The 12,172-nt window shown below is 38.7% G+C and overlaps 2 protein-coding genes across 2 annotated transcripts in view; both read right to left on the bottom strand.

The window, feature by feature from the left end:
- LOC134754174 (period circadian protein) overlaps positions 1-3,554 on the bottom strand; it is a 56,229-nt gene extending 52,675 nt beyond the window's left edge. Inside the window, exon 1 of the mRNA XM_063690304.1 lies at positions 3,530-3,554. The gene's annotated coding sequence lies outside the window, so the exon portion shown is untranslated. The remainder of the gene's footprint in view (positions 1-3,529) is intronic.
- Positions 3,555-6,438: 2,884 nt separating this feature from the next.
- LOC134754709 (coatomer subunit gamma-2-like) lies at positions 6,439-10,751 on the bottom strand. Its single transcript, XM_063691044.1, has 2 exons — positions 10,140-10,751; positions 6,439-8,587 (listed from the first exon to the last, which is right to left on the bottom strand). Exons 1-2 carry the CDS (start codon positions 10,680-10,682, stop codon positions 6,533-6,535), a joined length of 2,598 nt encoding a protein of 865 aa, XP_063547114.1. The 5' UTR covers positions 10,683-10,751; the 3' UTR covers positions 6,439-6,532.
- Between the last annotated feature and the right edge of the window lie 1,421 nt (positions 10,752-12,172).

The following is a 12,172-nucleotide window of genomic DNA, read 5'->3' on the forward strand; positions in this document are numbered from 1 at the left end:
AAAAATGTTGTGGTTCACTCGGTGGCAAAATTTGTTTAACCCTCGTGCCTTGAAGACCTCGCAACGCTCAATATTCCACTTTTCGAATCACTCGCTACGCTAGTGGTTCACTTAGGGAGCTTTCGCTTGCTCAGGTATCGTTACTAGCACGAGTGGTTAAACAACAACTTTGCCCTGCTGTAAAACAAATGACTATTACCAAGAGGTGATTTTGCCTAATTAGTAAGTTAATAACCTATAATCGGAGTAACGTAAGAATTTATTTTTGACAGTTAAGTATAAATGGGGTATTTTCTATGAAAAGGGACCTCATTGTCGATGGCGCTTACGCCATTATAAACGATGCCCCGATATAAATACAATGCCGCGCGACCATAGAAGTCCATAGAAAATGCCCCAAATTAACCCTTACTAGCAACCCGTCCCGGCTTCGCACGGGTGCAATGCATACATATATACCTTCCTCTTGAATAATTATCTATTTAAAAAAAACGCATCAAAATCCGTTGCATAGTTTTAAAGATCTAAGCATACATAGAGACAGACAGACAGCAGGAAGCGACTTTGTTTTATACTATGTAGTGATATACTCGTACCTAGGGGAGAGCGGAGACAAACGCAACACTTTGTACTTTGACCTTAGTTTCTGGTTAACCGTTATTATTTTCATGAAATTAATGTATTCATGTATAACTTCAATTCAAGCTGTACATTAACATCTTGATTAACCTTATAATTGTGTATTTTGTATGTATAGTTACTTTTTAAAAAAAACGTCTTTTGTTACTTATGACCCCGTTGGCGGGCCGAAAGTAACAAACACGTTGTGGGTCAAAAGTAACAAGACACAGAGGTTTGTAATGAATATAAAATCAAAAATAGTACTAATTACGTAAATTATTATTAATAACACACTTTAATATTTGCATTTTAACTACTTAAACATTAGCATTTTAAGAAAACAAATCAATATTAATTTCTCATTAGGAATTATTTTTATTTCAAGTGATGAGATCAATTATTGTGTTATAAACATGTTTTCTAATCAGATTAATCAGGGTCAGAATTGTTTTCATTCACAAATATGGCATACATCATTTAAATCATCATTAACGCATTAAGCATTTTGCATGGTTTGTACCCATACGGTTTTGGCAATCCGGCTAATGGCAACTATTGTAGAGAATTAAATGAAGAATATCTTGTCCATTTGCAGTTATGTTGTAAGGTGTAACTCAACTGTTTTTCTTATAACAATGAAAAACCGCAAACTGGGACACAAGTGGAAAATACCCCCTTGACAAGTTGCTTCCCCTTCTATTTTTATTCTTACCTACACAAGCTACATGCATTCCCAGTTCACCCAGTTGTAAGCTTTCTTCAACTGTAGTTTGAGCTTACGAGTCGGACTATGAGAAATTATGAAGTTCAGAGGTAACAAATATTTAAAAAAAAACCTATTTTTGGAATTTTGAAGTCTGTTAAAATATGAAAACCAAACAGGCAGGAAGTGGGGATACTATAACAATAGGGGAGATGGCTTTTCTCTAATCTCTACCACTAGCTTGGGATTGGGATCCAGTAGTGTAGTGTAGTCCATCTAATAAAGGTACAATCGAAGCATAGGACTGTCAGACCATTGTGTTGAATGGCGTGGACATTTTAGTTAGTACCAGGTGTTACTTATAATAGTTATAATGTATATTTAACTAGCCTTAATTACCCTGTTTAGCATGTAGGTATTACCCACCTTAAAATTTATTATTTATTGCTTCATTATTGTTGTATGTGGTTAGTTTTGCACATTGTACTTTTGACAGAGGTGAATATATATTTTTCCTCAGTCTACCATTGACCACACACACTTTAAAGGGTTGAAACGTCGGTATATATCTTAAATTCATTATTGGTATGCAATATAATCCATTGACATAGATTTATTTATGAGTAACTATCACATTAACTGAAGACAATATTTACTTTTGGTATTATTTCGTCTTTGTTATAATCTCGTCTGTTATGTGGCCTTGGTTACATACAGCACATATGAAATTGCTTTCTGTATATACACAGTAAAATATTAGGGTCAATGTGGACAATTGCCATAATGGGGCACAAGCTCTGTAATAAAATACATGTAGCAGGTACAAGTACAGGCACTCATACATTTGGCACATATTATACTTGACTGTCAAGCAGTGGCGTAACTAGGGCGGGGGCAGAGGGGGCAAGTGCCCCGGGCGCCATCCAAGGGGGGGGCGCCAAAATGGGCAAAAGGCAGCAGCAGGGAAACTTTTGTCAGTCGTCAGGGGGCGCAAATTTGGTGACTGCCCCGGGCGCCATATCCTCTAGCTACGCCCCAGCTGTCAAGTAGGAAAGAGCACCTGCAGTGTAAATGCAACTAACCCACTTCTTTTTCTTTCTTTTATCTTACTTGATTTTTCTACAGTTCCCTGACTGCCCTTTCCAATAGAAAAAGATAATGTAAGATTTTTTGTCATAGTTACATTAATGAGAACAGCCAAGATCCAGCGATTTTGAGAATAATCAAGATCATTCCGTGTCTGATTAAATAGGTATACTCTTTTGACTATCACCTTTACGTGTACAAACTGTTCAGATTCAGTTTACAAAGCACCTGAAACTCCAGCTCGCATGCTGCTTGCAATTTTTTTATTATTTTATAGTTGACTTGGTAAGCTTTCTGAAAGGTTGGCCAAATATAAAAAAAAAAATTAACTTTATTTTTCATAAGGAACAAGAATTACAATATTCTTAGCTCTAATCTTATATTTTTAAGATTATATGGGTGGGGTGGGATTTTTGTTATTTTATCTTATAAAAGTATCCAGTAAATAATCTCAAAATGTTTCAGTAATTTTATTAGCGGGCCGGAGCATAAATATGCCGATGCTGATTTCCTTAATTCAGTCAAAATATTTGTAATTCATAAGGCTAAAACTTGAAAGTAAATATATATATATTTTTTCCAATATTCAGCTATAACTATAAATGTAATGTAAAGTGGTGGATTTTTCTGTTGTAAAACTATATCAAGTAACAGGAGTCATAATAAAAAAATTGAGTAAGTAGTGCTTTTAGATATTACATTACTCCACTGAATAAATATATTTAAATATTTTTACATGTAGAAGTAGTAAGATTAAGTAAGCAGGCCAACTAGAATTAATTTACCTACGAATTCTGCACCAAAGCAAACATTTCTTAATAGTTCCAAGTTAAAACTCCGATTTAGTACCTAGTCATTGTAGGTGTAATTTTATAAAAAAGTTCATATAAGGTATGTTTTATTAGGTTTATAGAACTTCATTTTCTCAAAGAAATTATACATTTCACTTCAGAAACTTAACTACAGCAGAACTAAATATAAATATATTTACTAAGAACAAATTAAATTACTTTCTTATGAAAATATTTTAATTTGTGTTTTTTACAAGTAGTCACACTACTATTTACATGACAGTTAATCCATATATTTAACAACAGAAATAGTGCAAAAAGTACCTACCTTTGATCATTAATTTTATTAACAATCCACAACTTGATTAGAAGTTAACTAGTTATAACTTTTGTTAGTTTATTCACTAATGCACTTCATACTCTTCTTGACGAGGTCAATAAAAACACAACTAATAGATTTTAGTCTCAATTTCGAATTACGAATAACAAAATCCAAACGCAAATCTTCATCGCGCCAACGTGTTTGTTGCTATTGGTATTTCTATATACTTTAACTTTAGTAGTGATGTGACATACATTATAAAGAAGTGGAATTATCGATAAAACGTAACACCCTTTCAGACATGACATGATTGCCAATTTTCTTTTTCCGCTAGCCGGATTCAAAATCAGCCAGAATTAGAAAATGTAGGTATATATCTCCATTTTCTAATATGCACGAATTTGTTGGAAGTCCTGTGAATCGATTCTACTTCTTGTGAGATTCAAATGAATAAACCTACTATCTATTGTGCCCGGAAAACTTAGATTGCGAAATAAATGTAACGCGTGCACCGCGAATAAAAACGTATGGAGATATCATGAATTTTCATGATTTACGGCGTAAAAAATGCGTTTAAGTACATAGTTGCTCTACATTTGCCAAGTTTCTTCTTAAATAACTTACTATTTAGTTTAAAATGTATTAAACTGGTACATTAATAAACACGTAGGTACATATATTTGAATTCATTACAAAAAGCCCTGTCATTTGATATTTGACAAAATATAAATTGCAAAACTTACGTATATGTACCAAATATAAACCTACTTGTTTCAATAGTTTCGGAGCAAATTGACTGTGACAGACAGACGTGTGTCTGTATCACTCGTGAGTGAATGATCCTATAATGGTTACGTTTTTTTTTCCTTTTGAGGTACGGAACCCTTAAAATCCAAATTTCTATAGTTGGAAGTACTTTTTAACCCCTAAAATAAAATACAAAATGGAATAAAGCTATGGGGAAGTTTTTGCCAAAGAAGAGCCTACGGTGGGTACTGACTGTTTATGGTCTCCTTTCCGTACATAGTTAAAGAGTTGTTTGATGCCACCGAAGAGGCCAGTTATCTAATTTAAACAAATGCAAAAATAAGGCAGTAGCAGCTGGTTATCATCTCTGATATATGTGTATATCCCCTGTAATATCATTAATTCGAAATTAGCTCTGTATGTCTGTCTGCTTGTTAACTCTTCAAAATTAAACCGCTGAAACGATTTAGATGATATTTGGTATGGAAATAATAGTTAAGAGACCCGAGGAAGGTCGTAGGATATTTGTATTAAGTATCATCTCATATGTATATATAACATACCCCGACACAACTGCTTTTATTTCTACCAATCAAAGCTAACAAAGTTAGAAACACCTCAGCGGATTAGACTATCTGTGGCATCGTAGCTCCCAAACGGATTACAGATTTGAGTACAGTTTTTTTAATCGAAAGCTGAGATTTTTTATTTATTGTAAATAGTCTATCTCTATCTGATCTACAATAAGAAATTAATTATCCATTTCTATCACAGCGCAATTCCTAAAACTGCAGGTTGATACTCTAAAAGCTCACGAAGTACCTAAAGCTTAAAGTATTAACAGGGTTTCATCGACAAATCATTGACATCACTGCGGTTCACGCTTAAAAACACGTGAGCCGGCTGGGTAGCGTGCCCAATGAGAGAGATGGACTATATAATTGTATCACTAGTGGGAGTGAGAGAATTTATGAGATTCGTGGACGTTCAGTTCATTAATACTTAGAATAATAATAGCTTGTTACCTTTAATGTAATTAAAAGTCATACCTAATAAATTATGACATAAAATTAGAAAAATAAATACCTAGCTAATGTCTGGTTCACGGTTCATCATTATAACTACATAGTATAAAAAAAACCCGGCCAAGTGCGGGTCGGACTCACACACGAAGGGTTCCGTACCATTAACTATAAAAACGGTCACCCATCCAAGTACTGACCCCGCCCGACGTTGCTTAACTTCGGTCAAAAATCACGTTTGTTGTATGCTCGTTGTATGTGTATGGGAGCCCAATCTCTATTTTATTCTGTTTTTAGTATTTGTTGTTATAGCGGCAACCGAAATACATCATCTGTGAAAATTTCAGCTGTCTAGCTATCACAGATCACGAGATACAGCCTGGTGACAGACAGACAGCGGAGTCTTAGTAATAGGGTCCCGTTTTTACCCTTTGGGTACGGAACCCTAAAAAAGTCGCTTCCTGCTGTCTGTCTGTCCCTATGTATGCTTAGATCATTAAAACTAAGCAACGGATTTTGATGCGGTTTTTAGGGTTCCGTGCCCAAAGGGTAAACACGGGAACCTATTACTAAGGCTCCGCTGTCCGTCTGTCTGTCTGTCACCAGGCTGTATCTCATGAACTGTGATAGCTAGACAGTTGAAATTTTCACAGATGATGTATTTCTGTTGCCGCTATAACAACAAATACTTAAAAGTACGGAACCCTCGTTGCGCGAGTCCGACTCGCACTAGTCCGGTTTTATTTAAATAAGCCCTTAAACAATCAATACATGATACTGTACATACGGCTCAGACTCAGTACATTACCTATATATCTATCTTTGCCTATATGGAGACTGATTGTCGAAAGTTGATGTTTCACTAACTCAATTACCGCAAAACAGATGGCACCGAAGTCTTTACTACAATTAACGACTTTTTGTAAAAATATATGGCCTATGTGGTTACGAATAAAACTCCATATTTCGATAAAAACAATTATTGACCTTTTAGTTCAAATATGTATATTTAGGGTCGGCAACGCGCGTGTAATATCTCTGGTGTTGCAGGCGTTCATAGGCTACGGTAACTGCTTACCATCAGGCGGGCCGTATGCTTGATTGCCACCGACGTGGTATAAAAAAAAAAAAAAAATATATATACTTTAACAAGAAAATTGATTTTTATGATATATTTACATATCGCAAATATTTAAAATAGGTAATCTACATGAAGACAGTAAGAAAAAATATTAGAAGCTTAACCGACAGCTACTAACATAAGAGTGGCGATGTCGTCTCGAGGTGAGCGCACGGCCAGCTGCATAGTGACGGTGCCTTGGGCGGCTACCAGTCGGGCCCTTAATAGCGCCGGGCAGCCCTCCCTCCACAATCCACCGCCTCGAATTTCTTTCACTGCATCTGACCCTCCAGCTATAGCCGCTTTAGGTAAACCTAAATGAGTACAAACGGCTAATGCGGCTTCACCCACGTCTCGCTGAGACAATTCAAATGTATCGCAGGCTTCCGCCGCTGTCGACGCCCTCTCCCACGATGATTCCCACTCGTCGGATGCCGCTCTGGTTCGAAACTGATCTGCACATCCTATCTCGGTCTCTTCTAAAGGATATGTATCAGCGTACCCTTCTCTGGAATCGGGTAGTCCGGTTGTGGGGTCACAATCGCGAACTACGAACTCGAGAGTGGCGCCAAACGTACCAAGCGTCTCAATGGGGCTTTGCGGAAACTCCAAAATACAGAATACGCTTCCCTGCTTGTCGTAAGGAAGTTGTTCGCAGGCAACTTCTCCGAGAATCTTGTAACCAGGTGCAGGCTCTAGGCGTATATGAACCTTTTCCAAAATCTGGTCACTGAGTGTATTAAGGCATTCGAACTGAAGTATTACATGGCGAGCATAGACGTGTTTAACACAACGAACTCTGTACTCTGTCTCGGGCTCAGTTAAATCAACTGCCTCACATGTCTTAAACAAGGGTCCAAATACTTCTACTCCAGGAATCACCTTTAATTGGTCAGCATACTGCTCTTCACGAGAAACCGTGATGAGTTTCCGAGGTTCTATTTCTACAGGGGATTCCATAACTTTCTGAGGTTCTTCCGCTGTAGGTACTGAATCAATATTAAATGGCTCTCCAGGCATCGTGGTCAGATGGTCTCGAAGTGCTCTTTCTAAAAGCACCACATTTGGTACTGGCACATTAATTATGAAATCATCAATAAGCTTACGATCATCAGAGTCCAAAATAGCGCTGTAACATATCGCTCGGTCGCGTACTTCATCGTCATCATCTAATTGACACCGAGCTAGAAGCACTCTTACATTAGGAAGTAATTCTGGGCGCGCCGCCCCGAACTTAGCGACAGATGAAACTGCAGCAGCACGCACCGGTCCCGACTCCAAAATCACACGGTTATATATGTATCTTATGTACCTGGATGGTTGCCTAGCCTTTGGTCCTTCACGTCCTAATACATGCAATATGCGAACGGCCAGTGAGACGTGTTCACAGTCCTCAATAAATTCACATAGGTGCGACAAACCAGTTTCTTTAGCATCAGGATTTTCCTCAACAAGTGCAATGATCGCATCGGCTATAGCTGTCTTATATTGAACCCCACCTTCGTCACGAAGCATTCCTGCCAGAAAGGCCGCGAGAGATTGATGTTTTCTTGGGTACTTTGAACATAATTGGCGAATGGCACGGACTACCACGATCTTGAACTCATCGGATATTTCAGACATGAAGCTTGAAATTTGTTTCATCAGACGGTCAATAGAGCTCTCTGCGCCCGTGGCAAGGAGAGTCGTAACGGCCAAGGTAGCGACGGATCGATTGGGGTCTGTTATCAAATTTTCTAAATCCAGCGTACAAGTGGTAACAGCACTAGGATGTTTGGCTGTAAGTCTAGCCAAGGTCCGAGCGCCGGCTAGTCGTAGCGCGGCCTTTGAGGAGCCACAGAAGCTTTGCAGTACAGATACAGCCTGCGCGAGGTCTCTAGGAGACTGCCTCAGATTCACAAGCGCATGCGCAGCCTCATATACTACTATTTCAGATGAATGACGTAAACATGATTCAATGAATTCTAAGTGTTGTGCAGTATTGTCAGTTTGATCTTCCTTGGCGAGTTTAGCGGCTTGGCGAATCAAAAGCGATAGTGCGTATGGCGACGTAAGATGGGAGTGAGACAATTTCGTGACCAGCTTGACGGTGGACAACCGATCGTTGCGCCGAGCTCCCGCAACAACTGCCAGTGCGTGGTAGGACACCATCACGTTGCTAGATGATATTGCTTCCTGTAAAAAAAAGAAGTTTAATAAGCATGCAGACAGTTATTACAATATAATTGTTGAGTAGTATGATTTCTTTGCTACATTAACAATTCATATGAACTGATTTAGACGTACCAGCATCAGCTGCCTGTCTAAAACGAAATAATAATAATAATTTATGTGCCCGTGAATGGGTTCCAGCAGGTGTTCTACATGACATCAAAACTCTCCAAACGGCTTCTACGTGTTAGATCTATTATCCCCACGCACGCCTTATTAATGACCGGGCCTGAAAACCCGAGAGTTTGTAACGGAGATACAAATAATAATATGCTGCTGTCAAAATGAGCGTTTTAAATAGTAATCACATGTCTAAGTTGAATGTACAGATGCAGATGCACTGATCAGTGCCTAAACATATTAAAGGTTTAGTTAAATTAATAAACATAACTACTACAAAAAAAAGTGTATGAAAAACAATCCAGTTCAGAGCGGGTAAACACTATGAATTTTTAGTATGCTGTTGAGCATTATGTTGGGATCCCCAAACTGCTGGGAGACAGTGGTGCAGACCATCTACTGCATATTGCACCCAAACTATGCATGGTACATAGTACAAACATATTATGGACATAGGGTAGCAAATGATTGCTATTAAATTATAATGAAATTAAAAGATTGCGATTAAATATACTACATTTAGTCCTTTTTTAGGGTTCCGTACCCAAAGGGTAAAAACGGGACCCTATTACTAAAACTCCGATGTCTGTGTCTGTCCGTCTGTCACCTGGCTGTATCCCATGAACCGTGATAGCTAGACAGTTGAAATTTTCACAGATGATGTATATCTATTGCCGCTATAGCAACAAATACTAAAAACAGAATAAAATAAATATTTTAGTGGGGCTCCCATACAACAAACTGGTTTTTGATTTGCGTTATGGTACGGAACCCCTTCGTGCGCGCGTCAGACTCGCACTTGGCCGGTTTTTTTTATTTTTCTCTTACGTTACACGTACCAGGTCCGTGTTTGGGTCACAGACTTGCATACAGAGGCGTATTTTAAAGATTTGGTGCCCCATGCCAGTTACATTCGCCACCCCATTAAGTGACGATAATGTATTTCATATAAGGAAAAACCCCTGTTTTGCCACCCCTTGCAGCCTGCCACCCCGGGCCATGACCCCAAGGTAAATACGCCCTGCTTTTTTTTTTATGAAATAGGAGGCAAACGAGCAGACGGATCACCTGATGGTAAGCGATTACCGCCGCCCATGGACACCCGCAACACCAGAGGGGTTGTAAGTGCGTTGCCGGCCTTTAAGATGGGAATACACTCTTTGCTTGCATGTGTATCAACTTACAACTTCATGTGCAGTAGTTTTGGAGCAAATAGGCCATGACAAACGGACAGACAGAAGCACAAAGCACAAGTGTTCCTATAGGGGTTCGGTTTTTTTCCTTTTGAGGCACGGAACCCTAAAAATCCCTACTGCCTGTCACCATCATCAATATATATTTCACTGATGGACATCAATAAGACCATTTGTAGTGTAAGTGTAGGAACAATATATACCTGAGCTTCATTTACCCATCTGCGAACAAGGTCTGGGTTAGTCCCAGATAAGTGTAAGGCTGACACAAGCGCTGCAGAGCTCACTGCTGGATTTTTATCTACTATGGCCTGCTTCATATAGCGTTCAATAGCTTGCAACATTGTGCTGTCCGTAATACTGCACAGAGCTCGGATTGCAGCAGCCCGGTACAAGTCCTCTTTGCCAGTCATATCCTTGGTAAGTGATGATGTCACTATAATCACGTCTTGCGCCATGGAACTAAGCTCCTTGATACACAGATAAACCAGCCGGCGGAGCATCACATCCTTAGATTGGAACAGTTTCGTTGTTGCGAAGAACATGTCCGTTGCTTCTTGAGTGGTTAGTTTCTCGCCTTGATTCAGCAAATATAGTATTTTAGACAAAATCAAAATGCATTTTCTTGGGTTAACTGGCGTCGAATTAAAATATCTGGCCTCTTGAATAAGTGTAGTTTTGTCCAAGTTTTGGAAAATATTCCCGCCTTCTTCTTCTTCTTTCTTATCTGGACGGAAAGAACCCATGTTTTTTTAGTAATATTCGGAACTATTTTTGTAGAATAATCAACACAGAATCATCAGCTGAAACAGATATACCAAGACCAAGTGTCAACACTGAACACTGTCAACAGGTCAACATAAATCGTAACACACCATCGCACCGTACCGCGGTCCGCGACATGTCCGCGACCTTGGAGCCTTGAAGCACACGTGCGCCAGTGTTGCCAAGAGTTTTTCAAGGTATTTCCATGTTTTTCAAGGTAAGATCCAGGGGGGGGGGACACTAGAAATATAGTTTGTCAAGGTACTGTCTCATTTCATTTATATATATATAGTTTAAGTTAATAAAGATGGTAGCGATTTCTGTTAATTCTAGACAATCTACTTTTGCGTAAAGTTGACTTCTGATTATGCAAACTATATCACTAGATGTCACTACAAAGGGATGTAATTTTAAGGCATGGATACAACATTAAGAATACAATATTTTTAAAAATCATAATTACCTCATAGGTGATGTGAAAAGCAGTATGTGTCACATGGTAGCAAAATTATTTCCATCTTGGACGTAACACACTTGAATCGTTCACTATGCTCAGGATTCTACTTTAGAATCCCTCGTTACTCTTGGGATTCTTTTATAGAATCCTTCGCTTCGTTCAGGATTCAATTTACGCCCTCGCCGTCGTAAATGTCATTTTGCTCCCTTGTGACACAATCTACTATTTCGAATTGGTGATGTGAAAAGATATACCTATATTATGTAACTCCGTATAAGATAAGTAGTCTAATGAAAAAAAAAAGCAAGCAAGCGTTGATAATAGCCGTAACATACTACCGCACCGCACCGTTACAGCTTTAAAGCAGTTTCTCGTCGTATGCGTGTGTATGCTCAGGATTCTACTTTAGAATCCCTCGTTACTCTTGGGATTCTTTTATAGAATCCTTCGCTTCGTTCAGGATTTAATTTACGCCCTCGCCGTCGTAAATGTCATTTTGCTCCCTTGTGACACAATCTACTATTTCGAATTGGTGATGTGAAAAGATATATTATGTAACTCCGTATAAGATAAGTAAAGTCTAATGAAAAAAAAAGCAAGCAAGCGTTGATAATAGCCGTAACATACTACCGCACCGCACCGTTACAGCTTTAAAGCAGTTTCTCGTCGTATGCGTGTGTGTGGTGCAACGTCGTTAACATAAACACATGCTAACAGTAGGCGCAAAGAGTTGACTTACCACAGAAAATATTAATTTCGTCACAGAATAAATAATAGTGCGTACAGAAAGGAAACCTCTTACAAAACCGAAGTTTGACAGCGGTTCAGGGTCGAATCACGATGTCCCTTTCTAATATATGGCACTATCCCTTTCGGCTATTTAGGGTTGTCAAAATTCAGATCATTATCTTATCTGTGACCACTGTGTGCACGACCGTGCACGCAAAGGGACGTCAAGTTGTGCCAACCCTAATAATTGCTCGGAGCAATGCTGAGCCGAACAGAGCCGAGTTT

Source organism: Cydia strobilella, chromosome Z (assembly GCF_947568885.1).
Source record: "Cydia strobilella chromosome Z, ilCydStro3.1, whole genome shotgun sequence".
Lineage (NCBI taxonomy): Eukaryota > Metazoa > Arthropoda > Insecta > Lepidoptera > Tortricidae > Cydia > Cydia strobilella.

Excerpts from the sequence above, each read along its gene's own strand:
- LOC134754709 (XM_063691044.1), bottom strand. The coding sequence starts at position 10,682 with ATGGGTTCTTTCCGTCCAGATAAGAAAGAAGAAGAAGAAGGCGGGAAT. Across the intron at positions 8,588-10,139 it reads GATGGGTAAATGAAGCTCAG|GAAGCAATATCATCTAGCAA; the intron begins GTATATATTGTT and ends TTTTTTTTACAG.